General features: G+C 38.7%; 1 protein-coding gene across 1 annotated transcript in view; it reads left to right on the top strand.

Annotated features, from left to right (window-relative positions):
* Nucleotides 1-19,429, top strand: part of SHQ1 (SHQ1, H/ACA ribonucleoprotein assembly factor) — an 88,620-nt gene that overhangs the window by 15,127 nt on the left and 54,064 nt on the right. Inside the window, 3 exon segments of the mRNA XM_060111070.1 lie at nt 3,822-3,949; nt 14,578-14,732; nt 17,227-17,280. Coding sequence (XP_059967053.1) covers nt 3,822-3,949; nt 14,578-14,732; nt 17,227-17,280 — 337 coding nt within the window.

The following is a 19,429-nucleotide window of genomic DNA, read 5'->3' as shown; positions in this document are numbered from 1 at the left end:
TTATTTAATTCAGTTTTCACAACAGCTGAGGAAAGGAGGTTAAGGGACTCATCCAAGGTCACACCACTACTAAGTGGCTCGGCCAGGACTTGAAAAGAGTCTTTCCATTTGTCATTTTGTATTTCCTTTTCATGCACACTATTTCAGTTTAACGGCTGTTGCTCTTGTGATTAACATTCTATCTCCTGTGACACAGTGGGAGACTAATTGGAATGGCAGAAATATATCCTGTGATGTGCAAATGAGCTGAGTGATGTGTAGTGATGAATGGGGGAACTCTTCGACATCCTGAGGGAAGCTGAGTAAGAGCAGGCTGGGTTATATTTTGGAGGACATCTGGGAGATTCAACTCCATTTACATGGCCATTTCTAATTACCTTTATCTCTCCAATTGTGATTTTAAAGGTCCACTGAAGAATAATTTGAAGAAACGCATTTAAAATCATGCTGAATATTTAAAGCAGAAAAACTTCATTGTCACCAAATTTCCCGGGCAAGCATGAAAACAGATTGAACTTTTTTACAAGACAGAAATTTCAAGTGAGAGGGAGCTTAATTAGCAGAACTGCCTATCTCTTCTAAAACTCGAAGTATAGCGATATGGCCTGAGAAAATTAAGAAATTGGAATGTATACTTAGCAGTGTGATATTAGAAGCAGCCCTTATTTTTCTCCATCTTCTGGTTCTTTATCCAGAAAACCACATTTTCTTTAATAGTATGCATGAAATGTTCTTCCCATTTCTCCAGGAAGATTTTTTTTTACACGAGTGGCTTAAATTTAGTCACGGGCAAGTTGGAGAGTGGGTGTCAGGAGATAAAGGTTCCTTATGACTTTTCTGGTAGGAATAAGACTTCGGCTAATTGTCATTTTTGCGTTACTCATTATTTATATTAACTGACTGACTCACCCAAATATATTATATTAAATGAAGTGCAGGCAAAATTCTTTTAAATTTTCAATTAAATTTTTTTAGCTCAGTGCTTTTTTTGTTATTCTTAATGGTTAGTACAGTGGAAGAAAAAGTTTATTGTAAATTCTTACCTACCATGCAGACAATACATTGCATGCATTGTGTTAGACATTTATATCAATATATGTAAATGGGCAATACATAATACATATATATGCCAGTGTAATACATACTATAAAATATATTACATTAGCATAATATATGACATTTTCAAGTTGTTTGACTTGTCCTCACAAGTCATGATGTCTCTTCATGTTGTCGGATTTTTTAGGAGCTTAAGGAAAACTGATTTTAATTTCATCCTAAAGCAGAAAGGTAAATTGACTATATACAAAAATGTACACATTTTAAAGGTACCTATAAATGACTTCAGATGATTATTGTTTTTAAAATACTCTGTTGTAAAGTATGGGTACCAGTGTGTGATTTTTTTTTTTTTTTGCCCCCTATATTTTGTAGCCCAGCAGAATGCTGGGCATATAGATGATCCATAAATAATTATTTTTTTTTACTATCCATTTCTTGCCATTTATAATTCCTTTTGAGTATTATTTTTACAGTAAAATATGTTGAAGGCATCTTGAAACATTCCTTCATAGTCCTTTCCCTTTTGCTTATTATAGCTAAGTTTTCATATTTCTCTTGCTGAGAGTGGTGTTTTTTTTTCCTTCCCAGGCAAAGTGTTTTTTAATTGTTGGCATATTTTTTACTTCAACCAGTTCATAAAATCTCATTTATTTCCTTCTTTGGGAGAAAGTAAAAGAATTTAGTCAACATTCAAAATACCTATGGGATAAGAAAAGGGACAAAAATGATCGTATAGCATTTGGGGTGCCTTTTTTTTTAGAACAAGAGAAGGCCCTCTTTATTTGCTTGTTTATTTTTTATTGAGGTATAGTTGATTTACAATATTATATTTGTTTCAGGTGTACAACATAGTGATTCAAAATTGTTATAGATTATACTTCATTTAAAGTTATTAAAAAATATTGGTTATATTCCCTGTGCTGTACAGTATATCTTTGTAGCCTGTTTATTTTATACATAGTACTTTGTATCTCCTAATCCAGGGTGTTAAGTAAAATTGTAATGTACAGTGCTATACATTTGTTAAAGAAGATGATAGACTGATCAGGGTTCTGGATTTACTGAGGAAATCTCAAAATGACTAGTAATTAGAAGGCTGAGAAGAGGATCATCTGCTTCGCCTGATCCTGATAGGAATTGATCTTGAGAATTACTATTTCAAGATAATTGCTGTTCAGTTTTGTCCAATATGTGCCTTATGTCCTCAGTCATAAAAATGGAATGTTTGTATTGGTTAATAGCTTGGGTTTCAGACTGAGACTTCAGTGGATCCAAATTGTGGCCACACTTCTTACTGGTTCTTTGACCTTAACCATGATATACAATTTTTCTGACCCTCAGTTTCCACTCATGTAAAAGGGGAGTATTAATAGCACCCCTTGCCTATGGGGGTGGTGTGAGGCTTCAAGGAAATTATTGATGAAGAGCACTTAGTGCAGTGCTTGGCACATCAAAGAACTCAGTAAGTTATCTGTGATCTTTCTAATTTTAAAAATATTTCAGGGACTTCCCTGGTGGCACAGTGGTTAAGAATCCACCTGCCAATGCAGGGGACATGGGTTCGAGCCCTGGTCCGGGAAGATCCCACATGCCACGGAGCAGCTAAGCCCGTGCGCCACCACTGCTGAGCCTGCTCTCTAGAGCCCGTGAGCCACAACTACTGAGCCCGTGTGCCACAACTACTGAAGCCCGCGTGCCTAGAGCCTGTGCTCCACAACAAGAGAAGCCACTGCAGTGAGAAGCCCACGAACCGCAACAGAGTAGCCCCTGCTCGCCACAACTAGAGAAAACCTGTGCGCAGCAACGAAGACGTAACTCAGCCAAAAATAAATAAAATAAATAAATTTAAAAAAATTTCAGTATCTCAGTTGAAAGAAAAAATATTTAAGGTCACAAAACTGTGAGCTAGGAACTCCAATTTACCAAAACAGCCAGTGTCTTGAGTTTCTAATTACCTGAAATATAAATGAATTTTCCACCATGAGTTATACCTTTTGTCATTCTTTTCCCAAGAATATCAGTTTCCAACTTTGAGTGCAAGACCGTATAGTTTCTGAATAAGTGTTCTCCAAGAGTATATTTTGAATGTAGCAGTTATTTTCCTAGTTAAAACTGAGAAAGTAAAGTGCGGGAAAATTAATTTTCTGTTCTCTACAAAGGTTGCTTTTGTCTTTTGCAATAGTTTTAAATTAAGGAACTATTAAGATTAGCATAGCTAAATAAAATAGATTGCATCATGGAAGGAAACATGAGTGCACATGCTAAAAAATAAGGGGTGTGTGTGTGTGTGTGTGTGTGACACATCTGTGGATATGTAGTATACTAAAATCTCATGTGTTTATTTATTTTTTGTTGATGGAGTCAAAAGATGCTTTCCTTTAACTATAACCTTACAAAAATCTGTGATATTTGCAAACCTCGCACAAGCCCTAGGCTTCAGTCCATTGTGTGTTCAGATTCACTTCATCCCACATGGCTGTGGTACAGGGTATGGGACTTCAGAAGGGTACTGGTCTTCTTTTGTACTTTCTGTCCAAAGAGATCACAGATGTCAAATATCCCTTTAGTCCAGTGCTTACTTTTTATTTATGACCATTAGTAACCACAACGAAAGTAAGAGCAGTGCTCAGTCTTTCCTTGAAATGTACTTTTAGTCTGTATTTCTAGTGCAGATGTGATGAGTTAAGGTAAAATTTTAAAAAGTAAAAACCAGCCTAACTCTGTGTAACAAGCCCCTTCATATATTTTTTTTTTTTCCCCAGAGCTGACTTTTTTGAAGATGAGGAAGTTAAACAGGTTTTGGAGTATAATCCTTGGTGGATTGATCTGTATTCAAAAATGATGGCTTCTTTGGGAAAGAGTCAGGAACAAGAAAATCTTGCTGCGTTAGGTAAGAAACTCAAAATTAGGTCACTTGTTTACTGCCTTTCCTAAGCACACAATTATAATTGCCTCATAGAGTGAAGATATTATTTTGATTTGCTAATTTTGGAAGTGGGTTTTCATCCCAGACTGGGAAATGCCACTCAATAATTACATTTATTTGTCTTGGAAAATTCTTTCGGAATATGTTTTACTTTTGAATCATTGGGGTCTTTTAAATTTTTAAAAATTTTTTTATATTTTTATCAAATTTAGGGACACTAACACACAGGATATTTGTAGTTGTTGAATAATCTACTTGAGAGATCTGGCTGTACCTCTGTGGCAAGGGTATTTGAGTATTAGAAATGGTGAGAAGAGATCCAGTTTTCAATCCCTTTGTCTGTGAATGAATTTGATAAGTTCTTCCTAGTTTTTTCACATGTGGTTTCATGTGGAAGCAGAACTAATTATCTTCCTTTTTGTACCTTACAGAGAGCAGGTGAGCCAGTTTTTACCAGCGAAGGCTGAGCTGGGGGGTTTTATGAGCCACAAGAGACTGCTGTGCCATATTTAATATTAAGCCAAATGTTATACACAGAGTCATTTCTTAGATGGGCATTTTATTAACACCTTCTCTAAGTGGGAGGTTGGTGTATTAAGTCTGTAAATTAGAATTAAAACAATTTCTAGTAGGTCAGTGTTTTCTGTTATACTGATTTAGCTTTTAATTATATATTAAAAATACTACACCTAGACTTGTGGTGTGGTGGTATATACAAATGCTGAATTTGTATATACAAATAAGTATTTGTATATACAAATCACTTTGTAGTATATACAAATGCTGAATTTTAACGCTGTATACTTGAAAATTATATAATAAAAAGTATATGTATTAAAATTTTTAAAGTCTATTCTATGCAGTATTTGAGAATGAACAATTTTACTACCCCCCCCAAATTTAGTGTTTAAATGAAAGGAATACACACACACACACACACACACACACACACGCAAATACGTTAAATGGAATATAGAATTTCCCCACTCCAAATTCCTCTTCTTGAAAGTAATCACCATAAACAATTTGGGGTATTTTTAATGCATATCCTGACATCTAAATATTTGCTTTAAGAAATGTATACAGGGCCTCCCTGGTGGCGCAGTGGTTGGGAGTCCGCCTGCCGATGCAGGGGATACGGGTTCGTGCCCCGGTCTGGGAGGATCCCATATGCCGCGGAGTGGCTGGGCCCGTGAGCCATGGCCGCTGAGCCTGCGCGTCCGGAGCCTGCGCGTCCGGAGCCTGTGCTCCGCAACGGGAGAGGCCACAACAGTGAGAGGCCCGCGTACCGAAAAAAAAAAAAAAAAAAAAAAAAAAGAAATGTATACACATAGATTCATATACACTCTCTTCTCACTGCTTTCTCCAGTTTGTAGTGTATGTTGGTGTATGTTGTACATCTTTCATCAGCACTTACAGTCCTACCTTAGGCTTTTAATGCCTGCCCAGTGTTCTGTTGTATATTTGTGTCATGATTAATGGCCATGTGGTCTGTTTACCACTGGTGGGCATTCAGGTTGTTTACAGGGTTCTGCAGTCATCTTCTTTGACCACTCATTCTGAAGTAGCTGTTGCAGCACAATATTTTGATCCTCTGCATAGCAATGTAATAGCCTGCTATTTGCTCTATTTCTAGAGCCTAGAAAGAACCTGTTATGTAATAGGCACTCAATAAATATTTGTAGAATAAATATTGCAGTAAATATTTTTGTTGTTAGGTTTCATTAGAGTTTAGGTGATCTCTACCAGGTTGAAAAATTGCCACTGTAATTTTTTGGAATGGACTCCATATTGCACAACGCAAACTCATTTATAAATAATGATTCTTGATTACATTGTTTTCGACAAATCCTTGGTTTTGTATTTGATTTGAGTTTAAGAATCTTTCAGAGACCTCCCACATCATGTAGGCGAATTTTCAGGTACGAGATTGCTACCACAATTTAGATAGCTAACTGTATATGCCATGTAGATCTGCTCAGAAAGTTTGCTCAAACTTAAATCATCAGTGCTCTCTAGTGAATCATTTTCCCCAGTTTGGGTTCAGTATTTTACTGAAGTGGTCTGGGGAGGAATTGGTGGTTGTGTAGTTAAGTTTTCTGTCCACAAGGGTGCGCTAGTTGCCATAAAAATCAAGAGACGGCATTACCTTTGATTTGAATTTTAACTTGCTCTGCTTTGATCAGTTGCAGCTTGTTCTAGGTCCTGTTTTCTGTGTCAGCCGTGCTTTGAGTTAGTTCTCTATGTGTAATTTTTTTTTTTTTTTTTTTTTTTTTTTTTTTTTTTGCTGTACGCGGGCCTCTCACTGCTGTGGCCTCTCCCGTTGCGGAGCACAGGCTCCGGACACACAGGCTCCGCGGCCATGGCTCACGGGCCCAGCCGCTCCGCGGCATGTGGGATCTTCCGGGATCGGGGCACGAACCCGTGTCCCCTGCATCGGTAGGCGGACTCTCAACCACTGCGCCACCAGGGAAGCCCTCTATGTGTAATTTTAACAGAAGGTTAAGCCAGTCGGTGCCTTTAACCATTGGCCTTCCTGACCCTTTATCTTTATCTGACCTGTGGCATATATCCAGACTGGTGCTTCAGGCACACTCATATTCTGCTAGCTATTACGGTGATTCATTCAAAGAATCACCTTTAAAAACAGCAAGGGCATGTGATAAAGGTAGAACAACTTGAATTCTGTGTTGTACAGAAAGTACCTCTTGTAAATGTGCCAAGTATCAGGTTATGCATAGAAGGTAAATATGGGTTTCTGGGTTTAATGCCTTGCTCCTCCACAGGCTGGCTGTGTGACTCTGCAACTTCTCCGGGTTGCTGTGGAAATCCTGTACCTACCTCACAGAGTTGTCATGAGGATTGAACTAGACAATGTACTTAAAATCCTTAGCATACTGTAAGTGTTGGAAATTGTCATCATAGAGTAAATCAGTGGCAGGAGAGCCAGGAATTGACTGGCTTCCTTTTGAAATCATAATTTTTATACATTTACACAGCTTTAAGGGGAACTTCTTTAACATGATTCCTCTTTCAGTTTCTTTTTTTGTTCAAATATTTGAGACACCCAGAATTGGAGGCATGAATTGAAGTGTGTCGAACCAGGCTCAAACAGGAGAGAAAAGAAATAAACCAAAAAATAAACCTTAAAGTTCTCAGCTCACTCAAGCAGCGTGATGCCGCTGTAGTTTTCCCCTCCCTCCTCTTCCTCTTTTTTCTTCTTTGCCTCCCAGGCCTTCCTCTCTGTCACTGCAGTGGCACGTTGCCAGGTATATATAATGGTGCAGGTGAGGGGTGCACCTTTGATTCCTCCTCATAAACTGTTAAGCTGGATTGTCTTGATTTCCAGATAAGCCTTAGGTAGTGAACTTTGCCCTGCACCTTTGCCTTGCCAAAGACAAGGTTATGACACTTGTCATTTTCATCGTCGCCTTGAGTTACAACACGGAGACTTTCATTGCCATCTTCAATTTTGTAATGATCCGGATCTTCCTCCCCAAAGGCTTGTAAATGGAAGTGTTAAATGCTGTACTCGCACTGAGCTCTGGTTTCACGAGGATGGACTTCCCGCATTTCCCATGTTGTCTCTCAGTGGTTAATCTCAGCCCAGGAATCTTGGCACACGATTGCTTGTTATGACACCACATAACATTTATAGTCAATGAACTTCCTACCAGGGACATCCTGTTTGGCACCAGTGTTTGCAGAGCTGTCAGCATCAGCCCTGAAAGCTGTAGCACTGTGGAGCTGCCCATGTGGGCCAAGGGTTTGAATGGAGCACATTTTCTTCTGATTCCCTTGATCTGTTTCCAGAAAGTGGACAATGCGATGCATTTGCATTCCTCTGAGAGGAGCCAGATCATGGATGATTTAATTGTTGACCCATGGAAGACAGGGATGTTTGGGAGGGGAATTGGGCAGAAGAGAAGATTTAAAAGTAACAAAACGAAGTGATGTTCTAAGTGAAGTGACAAGGTCACTTTCCACTTTGATGGGAGCCCCTGGGTAGTCCTCAAATGTTTTGATGGGGTTTTTTATGTTGGGAGTTGGTCCTGGGCCCTTTGCTTCAGTGTTAGGGCACCAGTTTCTTCCCCAAATGAACTGAGCTTTAAGCTGGCTTTTGTTTGACTGTAGATTATGTATAGAAGTATAATTAACCGAATGTTGTGAACTATTAATATATAGCAAAGTTGCTTTGTCGGGTAGCTAAGTCATACGAATGCTTGACAAATGTTACTTGTGGTGGCAATCATCCAAGTATTGCTGGCACCATGTCTGTAGTTATTTCTAGTGTTGCTGCTTGGTTAGACCTGATTGTGTGCAAACCTCTCCAAGATCCCCTTTGGGTGATATTATTTACAGCTCTAATAAAAAAGGCCTGGGGGAGCTCAGACTTTTGGTTTCTCTCGTGATTTCCCAGGCTGTTGTTATTGTTATTTATGATCTCTTTGAATTTCAGAATTTAAATACTTCTGTATATTATTAATGAAGTACTTAGGCCAAAATGGAACTCAAAACCACTCTGAAAAAGGTGGTGGTGTTTCATTTTTTTTTAATTTTTAAATTTTATTTTATTTTATTTATATATATATATATATATATATATATATATATATATATTTTTTTTTTTTTTGGCGGTACGCGGGCCTCTCACTGTTGTGGCCTCTCCCATTGCGGAGCACAGGCTCCAGACGTGCAGGCTCAGCGGCCATGGCTCATGGGCCCAGCTGCTCTGTGGCATGTGGGATATTCCCAGACCAGGGCACGAACCCGTGTTCCCTGCATCGGCAGGCGGACTCTCAACCACTGTGCCACCAGGGAAGCCCTATATATATCTTTTAAAATTTTATTTATTTTTGGGGGGCTGCGTTGAGTCTTCGTTGCTGCACGCGGGCTTTCTCTAGTTGCGGTGAGCGGGGGCTACTCTTTGTTGTGGTGCACAGGCTTCTCATTACAGTGGCTTCTCTTGTCGTGGAGCACAGGCTCTAGGCGTGTGAGCTTAGTTGCTCCGCGGCATGTGGGACCTTCCTGGACCAGGGATCGAACCCGTGTCCCTTACATTGGCAGGCGGATTCTTAACCACTGAACCACCAGGGAAGTCCCAGTGGTGGTGTTTTAAAGGAAAGTTAGGGGCGCCCAGCATTCAAGAATTCAAAAGAGTACATTCAAGTCGGCCTTCCTTGTGTGTACAGTTGTGGGAAGTGACCCGTGGTATGTGGAAGCACTTACTTGTGGGTCATGTAACATCAGAACCCACAGTTCCCAGGTTATCCTTTACAGATCATTGAACACATACAGGTGTGATGACCAAAGAGTAAGGAGTAAACATGTGGATGAGTTGATGTGTCGTTCAGCGGTTCTGGGCACGCTTACCTTGTGATTCAGACTTCCATGGAAGCAGAAGTCTTTATTAACCAACTAGGATCTAAAGGCTTTTCCTCTAGTGAGATACTGTGGTCACAGACACCTGGAACTTTCCTATTAGCTAAACTAATGAACATCTCCAAAACTGTACCTAAGGGAAGGAATACTGTCTCAGCCCTTCTAGGGGTCTTCAAATACTTTGTGAGATAATACGTTCTTCATGTAGTGAAGAAATGTTCCTTCTTACAGTTTCCTTACATCAGACCACTTTAAGTGAACCGAAAGCTTCTCTTTAAATTGAGAAATCTTCATACGAGCCCCGTAATGGGACACTCAACACCCAGTTGATCTGTCACGTGAATTTCTTTTCTGAATGTCAGTCTTTAAAGAATGCTTCACTTGACACTCGCCTGCATTAAGTTTAAAAATATACACATTTCTTTATATTGCTGGCCAGCAAATTAAATAAATACATTCACATAGTTATTTGTTGTTTATGTAAGCAATGCTTGTACAAATACATTTAAAACATTTTTTTAAACATAGGGTTTTTAACATGGTTGAAAAAAATACATATTTTATGTCAAAACCTTGTTGTTATTGGTTTTTTTGGCACTAAATGTATTTTAGTGAGTAAAGGAATATTGCTTCTCGTAATATCAAGTAAGTGTATTTAAGATTTTTTTCCCCCAGAGGATAGGCTGCTAAAAAGTGCTGGAAGGAAGCCTTACAGCTGAAAGAAGCCATGTTAAACTTAAGGCTCCTAAGAGAGTACAGAAGTGAGTTTGGAAAACGATAGGTGAAAAGGGACCATTATGTGGGAGTAATCAGTCATATTCTTTTCCTTCTGGCTTTTGCCCAGTTGTGATGAACAGAAGGGCAATCTTTTGTTGAGCAGAGACAGAAAGGGACTAGGACTTGACTAGGTATCAAGAGAGTGCTTTGGGAATATTTAAAAAGGCAGTTTAGTAATTTTTGGTCTCTGAGAAGGTGTCAGAGACACGTGTCTTTTATTAACCCTTCTAAAAAGAGGCTTCCTGAGTTAGAGCTGGGCTCATGCCCACTTGGCTAGCAGCCGAGTTTCCTTTCCTTCCTTGCCCCTGGGTGTGGTCATGAGACTAAGTCTTTGATGATGGGCAGTGAGTGGCAGTGTTGTGTGCGCTTTCTGGATCAAGTCTTTAGAAAGGAGGTGTTTGTCCTCCTCTTCTGCTTTCCCATTGGTTGGAAAATTTTAAAACCTGGAACAGCATTTTGGACCATAAATGGAAGTCATATGGTGGAGACTCTGATGCCCACCCATCCTGGATCGTTCACTCTGATTAACAGCATGAGAGAAAAATTTCTGTCTTGCTGAAACCACCGTATTTTGGGTCTGTCTGATACAGCAGTTTAGCCTGTCCTGACCTGCATATAATGGACAATTCTAAAACCTGGAGAAAAAGGCTTCCAAGTTATTTTGGCATTACTTTGATATGCACTGGCACTAGAAGCTGAATGCTCCTCTTGACTGGGTTGGACAGCTTTTAAAGTGAATTTGAAAGTGGTTGTCTGATAGGACATGGAAGGAAAATTAAGGATTACTTTTCAAGGGAAGAGATCGATAACGCTCTGATTTAGAGGTAACGATATATCTAGATGCTTAAGTTTCTTTAAAAATTGTCCTAAGAAACTAGTAGGCTGTGTTTTACTCATACTAAGTAGGAACTCAGCACATCTATGTGATTAGCTGTTACTCTCTCTGTAAATATTGCTCTAAGACAAGACGTATTTTACTTTCTATGTATAGTAATGAGGAACTGATAATGCTCATGTTTTGTTAACTTGAGAGGATACATATTTTATGATCGCTTACCTAAATTGTAGGCATTAAAGGCAACTTGGAAGGAACTACAGTCTTAGACTTGCTTGCCTTCCCAATATAGACATAAAGGTGTTTTTTTTTAATCATTAGCATTTATTAAATATCTTAGTTCTTTGGTCTGGGTAGCCAACATTTGGTAAGGTTACTGATACATAAAAAAAAATAGCTTCTCACTCTTCTGTCAGTAATTTATTGGGAATGAGGAAAAATATTATATTTGCAGGTGACAAAACCCGAAAGTGCTTGGAAGTAGTTTTTAGCAAGAAAAGCAGCAGATTTATTTGATAAAATCGGTGGTTCCATACAGTGGAAAAGATGGATTACTGAACAGACTGTGCTAGCACAATTAACTCTTCATCTGGAATTAACGAAAATCTTAAAACTTGAAAAAATAACTTTCAGATGGAATAAAGACTTAAATTTTTTTATTTTATTGATTTATTTTTAATAGATCTTTATTGGAGTATAATTGCTTCACAATACTGTGTTAGTTTCTGTTGTACACCAAAGTGAATCAGCCCTGTGCATACACATGTCCCCGTATCCCCTCCCTCTTGAGTCTCCCTCCCACCCTCTCTATCCCACCCCTCTAGGTGGTCACAAAGCACCGAGTTGATCTCCCTGTGCTATGCGGCTGCTTCCCACTAGCTAACTATTTTATATTCGGTAGTGTATATATGTCGATGCTACTTTCACTTCACCCATCTTCCCCCTCCCACCCTTTGTCCTCAAGTCCATTCTGATGTCTACGTTTTTATTCCTGCTCTGCAACTAGGTTCATCAGTACCATTTTTGTTGTTGTTGTTAGATTCCATATATATACATAAGCATACGGTATTTGTTTTTCTCTTTCTGACTTACTTCACTCTGTATGACAGACTCTAGGTCCATCCACCTCACTACAAATAACTCAATTTCATTTTAAAGACTTAAATTTAAAAGAGAAAACAAGTAAATCTTAAGGAAAAGCTGAGAGACTCCATGTACAATTCAGGGATTGGGGAAACCTTATCAAAGGCTATAAATTCATAGTCTGGTGAAAAAAAAAGATAGATATACTGGACTACACACAAACATAAATAATTCATTGGCAGAAGATCCCCTAAACAAAGTCAGTAGAGATGCCGTAGACTTGGAGAGATGACTGGGGTTCATGTCCATAATAGCCGAGTTCTTAAATATTTGACAAGCCATCCAGAAAAAACTGGGCAAGATACATTCTCATGGGTAATTTACAAGAGAGCAAATCCAAATTGCCAACAAACCTATGAAATAATGTTCAAAGTTTAGCAGTTAGAGAAATACTAACTGAAGTAACAATGATATGTCACTGTATTAGTTTCCTCTTGCTGCATGACACGTTACCGCAAAACAGAAACACAGTTCTAATTTGACTCAGTTTCCACGTGTCAGGAGTCAGGCATGGCTTAGCTGGGTCCTCTGCTCAGGGTCTTGGAAGGATATAAACAACTGGGGCCATCTTTTCTTTTTCTTTTTTTTAAAAATAGGTGTTAGCAACCATGATCCTTTCTGGAGTTCAGGGTCCTATTCCAGGCTCACATGATGGTGGGCAGAATTTGATTCCTGCAGCTGTAGAACTGAGGCCCTCCATGTTCTTGCTGGCTTTCAGCCGGGGTCACTCTCAGATCTTAGAGGAACCCACAGCTCCCTGCCATGTGGCCCCCTCACAACATGGCATCATAGTTCTTTAAAATCAGCAGGCAAGTCTCTGGCTCCAGTCTGCTGATAATGGAACATAATCATAATAATTATAACACCATTGGCATATTTTTTTAAATAGAAGCAAGTTGCAGGTCCTGCCCACACTCAAATGATATGACTCATTGGGGGTCATTTTAGAATTTTTCTTACCACAATCACTTCGCATCCATTAAATTGGAAATGATTTTGATTTTTAAAATTTCTTTTGATTTTTATTTATTTGGCTGCATCAGGTCTTAGTTGCGGCATGCAGGATCTTTCGTTGCGGCGTGTGGTCTCTTCGTTGCAGCACATGGGCTTCTCTCTATCTGTGGCGCGCGGGCTACAGAGCACGTGGGCTCGGTGGTTTGCAGCACGCAGGCTCTCTGGTTGAGGCGCGCGAGCTCAGTAGTTGTGGCCCACGAGCTTAGTTGCCCCGTGGCATGTGGGATCTTAGTTCCCCGACCAGGGATCAAACCCACGTCCCCTGCATTGGAAGGCGGATTCTTAACCACCAGACCACCAGGAAGTCCCCTGGAAATGATTTTTTAAAAAGCATTTATTGCTGGGAGCAGGCAAGAGATATGTGTAGGAAAGGGAACTTCTATCCATGACCATTAGAAAGGAGAGTTGTAGCCCTTAAATAAAGTATCTCTTAAAAACAGATAAACTTTTTGACCCAGTAAATCTACTCTTGGGAATATGTTTTATGGAAATAAAGCCTCCAGTATCCAGTGACATATAATACAACATTTATTGCAGCATTATTAGCAGTGGCATAAAGCTGGAAGCAGAGTGAATGCCCATCAGTAGGGGGAGTGGTTGGATAGAGCATGCTACACCATGGACTATTCTACTCCTTTACAAAATTAGCTAAGTACCAAGTGACTTGGGGGGATTTCCTAGAGGTATTGTTGAGTGAGATAGGCTAGATGGAAAAAAAATATCGAATTCTCTGGGTGGGGGGGACAGTATCAACTCGCTTGTATACACATTTTTGTGTCTGATTGTAAAGAAAAATATGAAGTGATATATTTTACATTTTTTTAACATGGGAGAGGTGGTTGATAAGGATGGAAACAGGGTGCCAAGCAAAAGGAGAAAAGGAAACTTCCTCTTCCCAGAAGTCTGATATGTGTGGTATGGTCACATTTGCATGTTTATGTAAAACTTTGTTTCTCTGTGTAAATAATAATTAAAAAATACTATGCCCTTAAAATTGACTAATACATGGGAATATTTCCGTTTCTTTGTATAGAACTTTCACAGTAGATAATGAATATTTACAGAGTGTTTCATTTAGCTTTTATATGTTTTCTGTTGTCAAAATGTAAATTATCTGAAAGTCAATAACTCTGTCATTTAGCTGCCTTGAATACAGAACAGTGTAGTGGGAAAAGATCAGGGGCTGGGGTGGGGGTCTGGAAATAAGGAATAGATATTGTTTAGACATTTTTTTCTTTTTTTTTTAGCCCTACTAGGATTTAATCAAATACATAGCTCTTAATAAAGCTGTGACGTCTAGTTAAAAAGTTGTTTCTATGTCCAGAGTTAAATAACTTTTTATTTCAGCTTCTGTAATCCAAGTTATAATTTTGATAAATCTTCTGCAATGGGGGTTTTACAGCACGTAATGGAACAAATTTTTAAATGCATTTTATTCTAGTGTCTTTTTCTGAAGAAGAGAAATATCAGCTGCGAAAATTTGTCAATAAATCTTACCTGCTGGACAAGAGAGCCTGTTGTCAAGTGTACTACAGTTTGATTGATATCCTTCTGGCATATTGCTATGAAACTCGTGTCACCGAAGGAGAGAAGAATGTAAGTGCACGTGTGTCTGTGCCGGTTGGCATAGACTGTTGTATGGAGTAAACTGTATTAATGTCATGAGTGAGACCAGTCGTGATTAGTTACTTAGTGACGCTCTGGGCGGAGGTGCACAGGTGTGTTGGTGATGGGTACCAATAATGTTTTTATTTGGTCTTTTTTTCTTCTCTCTTGGCTTTAGTCTCTGCCAAATAGCAGAGTATGGAAGTAAAGCTGAGGGTAGAGAAAAAGGATATCCTGAGCTCTCATCTCTTTTAGGAGATGAACTGACCAAATGTGAGGGCTGTTGCTACACGACACTTGACATTGGCAAGGGGTAAACTTTACTATACCCATTTCTAGTCTTTCTCCGACCTGTCTGTTAACAGACGTAAGATACAGTATTTTATAAAGAAAGGAATGTGAGCATTTATCTGCAGGTGTTCCTCAAATTTTTTTTTTTTTTTTTTTTTTTTTTGTGGGACGCGGACCTCTCACTGTTGTGGCCTCTCCCGTTGCGGAGCACAGGCTCCGGACGCGCAGGCTCAGCGGCCATGGCTCACGGACCCAGCCGCTCCGTGGCACTTGGGATCTTCCCGGACCGGGGCATGAACCCGCGTCCCCTGCATCGGCAGGCGGACTCTCAACCACTGCGCCACCAGGGAAGCTCTCAATTTAAATAGTGTGTGTACTTCTGAAAAATTGTATGTAAATCAGATTTTTAAAACCTGGATGGTATCTTTTTGGTATTCGGTAAAATCCTATTGTAAAAGTAAATCCTTCTGTAAAGTATGTTGTTTCTTAAATGATCTTTTTAAAAAATATAGACTGTACTGTATCTCTTCTTAAACCACACTTGATTTTGTAAATGAAGAGCTAAACATCTTTCTCACCTATGTCACTGATGGCATACATTTAAAACAAGACTGGAAAACAAAACAAAACTAAACTAAACAAAAAAAACTTTCCAGTTAATGTGTCCCTGCATCTGTTTATAGTAGTCATTGCTCAAGGGATTTTTTTTTTTTTTTTTTTTTTTTTGCGGTACGCGGGCCTCTCACTATTGTGGCCTCTCCCGTTGCGGAGCACAGGCTCTGGATGCGCAGGCTCAGCGGCCATGGCTCACGGGCCTAGCCGCTCTGCGGCTTGTGGGATCCTCTTGGACCGGGGCATGAACCCGTGTCCCCTGCGTCGGCAGGCAGACTCTCAACCACTGCGCCACCAGGGAAGCCCCAAGGGATTATTTTTGAGCTGTGCATATGCTTCCCTGTTTTTCATTTATTTATTTTATTAAAAATTTTTTTCAATTGGAGTAAAAGTTGATTTACAGTGTTTCAGGTTTACAACATAGTGATTCAGTATTTTTATACATTTTATTCCATTTAAAGTTATAAAATATTGGCTGTATTTCCCTGTGCTGTACACTATCTTTTTGTATTTATTTTATACATAGTAGTTTGTACCTGTTAATCTCCTACCCCATCATGCCCCTCCCCCTCCCTCTTTTTAAATTACACAAATAATTCATATCATTGTAAAGAAAAATACACACAGGAAGAAAATAATTAAAATTTCCTGTCATCTCAGCCATCGGAGGTAGCCACAGTTACAAGGTGATGTTTCTCTCCTAGGCTTCTTTCGTTATGTATGTGTATTTACATTGGGTTATAATGTGTATACTATTATTTAACCTGCTTTTCTCACTCACCGTCATAGCATGAGCATAGTGTTAGGATAAGGATTTGATATGGGCCAAACTTTTTGCTGCTCGGACTCTGAAAATTTCAAAGGTGACTTTTGAGATTTGCATTTGTCTCCAAAATGAATATTAATGAGTAACAAGGGCATACTATAACTGAAAATGGGTTTTGTTTCCGCTCATCTTTTTAGAATACCATAATCAGGGAAAATGTTTTCGTTGACAAAAAAGTGCTTCATATTGCTTGAGAAGATGAGTGAGAGTGTTTAGTTATGCTTGATATAACTTAGCATTTTTGATTTGATTCTTGGATTCACATATTTGAAATCATGAAGTCTTGCAACTTCAGGATCTTCTCTAGAATGCACTTATTCTCACAGGCATTCTCTCAAAGACCAAATTCTTGAGCAGCTTTCTAAGTGCCAGAAAGAGCACTTCAACATTATCTTTGAGTCTGTTGGTATTTATAGCATATTTGGGAGGCAGGTAACCTAGTTGAGAAGGACAGAAATTGAGCACGCATTGCTTTGCTTTAGTTTCAAAGTCCTTGCTTATGTGCTCTTGTGTTCTGGTACTCTTATCAGTGCAACAGCTTTACTTTATAAATTTCCAAGGAAAGTAGACAGAAACTTGCCTTTGATCTCCTTGACATCAGTAAAGCCATTATTTTCCTGCGGTCATAGATGCTTCTTAGGTTTTACATATGTCAATACTATTTATATATTAGTTGAATAAGTGGATATATTTGCTTTAGTTTTGAATGACTTTACCTCTAATGTGACACTATCCTTTTCTTCAAAACAATTAAAGGTTGAATCCGCATGGAATATCAGAAAACTGAGTCCAACACTCTGCTGGTTTGAGGTATGATTGTCAGTTGCAGTTGTTTAGATTTTGTTTGTTCAGAGTTATTTTTTTGTTGTTATTAGCTCATTTGGGGTAATTCAAGCAATTCCTTGACTTTTTAAAAGTGATAGCTTTATTGTACAAAGTTTTTTTCCATCTTTTTAATAAAACTGATTTAATTTTGTTACTTTTACTTTTTTTTTTTTTTTTGTGGTATGCGGACCTCTCACTGTTGTGCCTTCTCCCGTTGCGGAGCGCAGGCTCCAGACGCGCAGGCTCAGTGGCCATGGCTCAGTGGCCATGGCTCACGGGCCCAGCCACTCTGCGGTATGTGGGATCTTCCCTGACCGGGGCATGAACCTGCGTCCCCTGCATCGGCAGGCGGACTCTCAACCACTGCGCCACCAGGGAAGCCCTGTTACTTTTACTTTAATCATAGTACACTAATAAGGCCAGCTGTAGGGTATCTTGGAAGTTTGGAGAAGGAATGGGTATACTGTCCCTTGCAGGAAGATGTTGGGTTGAGTTTGAGGCGTGTATGTAAGTCGGCATATATTGGGGCTCAGAGCTCAAAGATGGGCAGAAAACCTAGGTGATATTACCGTTAAGTGTCACTTACCACCAGGAGCTGTGCTAATAAGGCTTTTATGTATATTACTTCATCTATTCCTTTCTATTGAAGTCTGTGAGATAGAATTATTGGTATTTTACAGATGAGGAAACTTAAATCATATAGCTTAAATAACTTATCCTAGGTCCTACAGTTAGTATGTTTAGATCTGATAACTCTTATAATATAGTAATAATTGCTTTTATATCTATTTTGTAGAAAATAGTTGTGTAGGGCTCACCAAATATAGCAAAGAATGGTATCTTTAAATTTACTAGTTCTGGGACTTCCCTGGTGGTCCAGTGGGTAAGACTCCACGCTCCCAGTGCAGGGGGCCCGGGTTCAATCCCTGGTCGGGGAACTAGATCCTGCATGCATGCCACAACTAAGAGTTCACGTGCCGCAACTAAGGAGTCTGCATGCTGCAACTAAGACCTGGTGCAGCCAAAATAAATAAATATTTTTAAAAATTAAATAAATAAATTGACTAGTTTTGAACACACTGTTGTCCATCAAAGCAGAAGCTTTAAAACAGTGTTTATTTAAACAGTTGATCATTGCATCATCTATTAAGGCAACTAGTTTTGTTTCTGTTTTTTTTCCAGTTTGAATCCTAGACAGTGTACATTTTAAGTTGGAAAATCAAAGTTGTTTCATGGCATCACTTTATTCAAATAATAGATAACATGTAAACAGGAACTGAAACACTTTAGCAAAGAGTCTTGCTATTCGTGAATGTCCATGAACCAACAGCTTGACCAGTGTCCTCTGCTGGGAGCTTGATGGAGAGTCAGACTCCCATTCCAGACCCTCTGAGTTAGAATCTTTAGCAAGATCTCCAGGAGTTCATATGCATATTTAAGATGGAGAAGTGCTGTTCTCCAGACTTCCCTTGAGTTCTACATATTTCCATAATCAGCATATAATGGAGAAACTGGTTTTTGTAATAATTGCATTGATTATTCCAATATAGAAAACAAAGGAGTTGGTGACTAGATAATTTCATAGTTTAGTTATAAAAGTCTGCATGAAGAGATACACCTATTTATGATTTTATTTTGACGTTTTTATTGTTTTTGAGATAACTTAGAATTGCCAGACATTTAACTAGCTCTGTGAAACTTCTATAAGTGTTTAGTTTTTTGCCAGAATTTTTTAGAAATTTATCATTCCTTTTTAGGTATAAAGTATCCTCTGTTGGGTACTCAGTATTCATAATCAGATCACTCATTTGTTAAGGATGAATATACATGGAAGTGATGTATACTCCCTTACTTTTAATTTTATATTTTAATTTTTATATGTGGGTTACATTTTTAATACATTTTTAATCAAAACCGAATTAAAAAACAATTTTGTAGAAAATACCTTTGTTTAGTGTTTTTGGTAAGTTTTGTATTGTTAATGGTATCATTACCATTAACCATTACCATTCAGGATAAAGCCTTTTTTCCAGACATGAGTAGTTTTCTCTTTAAAAAGTGAAAGCAAATTACTGAAGTAAATACCGTGTATTACTCATGCCCAAAGCAAAAAAAAACCCAAAAAAACAAAAAA

Source organism: Mesoplodon densirostris, chromosome 10 (assembly GCF_025265405.1).
Source record: "Mesoplodon densirostris isolate mMesDen1 chromosome 10, mMesDen1 primary haplotype, whole genome shotgun sequence".
Classification (NCBI taxonomy): Eukaryota; Metazoa; Chordata; class Mammalia; order Artiodactyla; family Ziphiidae; genus Mesoplodon; species Mesoplodon densirostris.
Note: the sequence above shows the minus strand (reverse complement) of the source record. Positions and strands in the feature narration are given on the sequence as shown.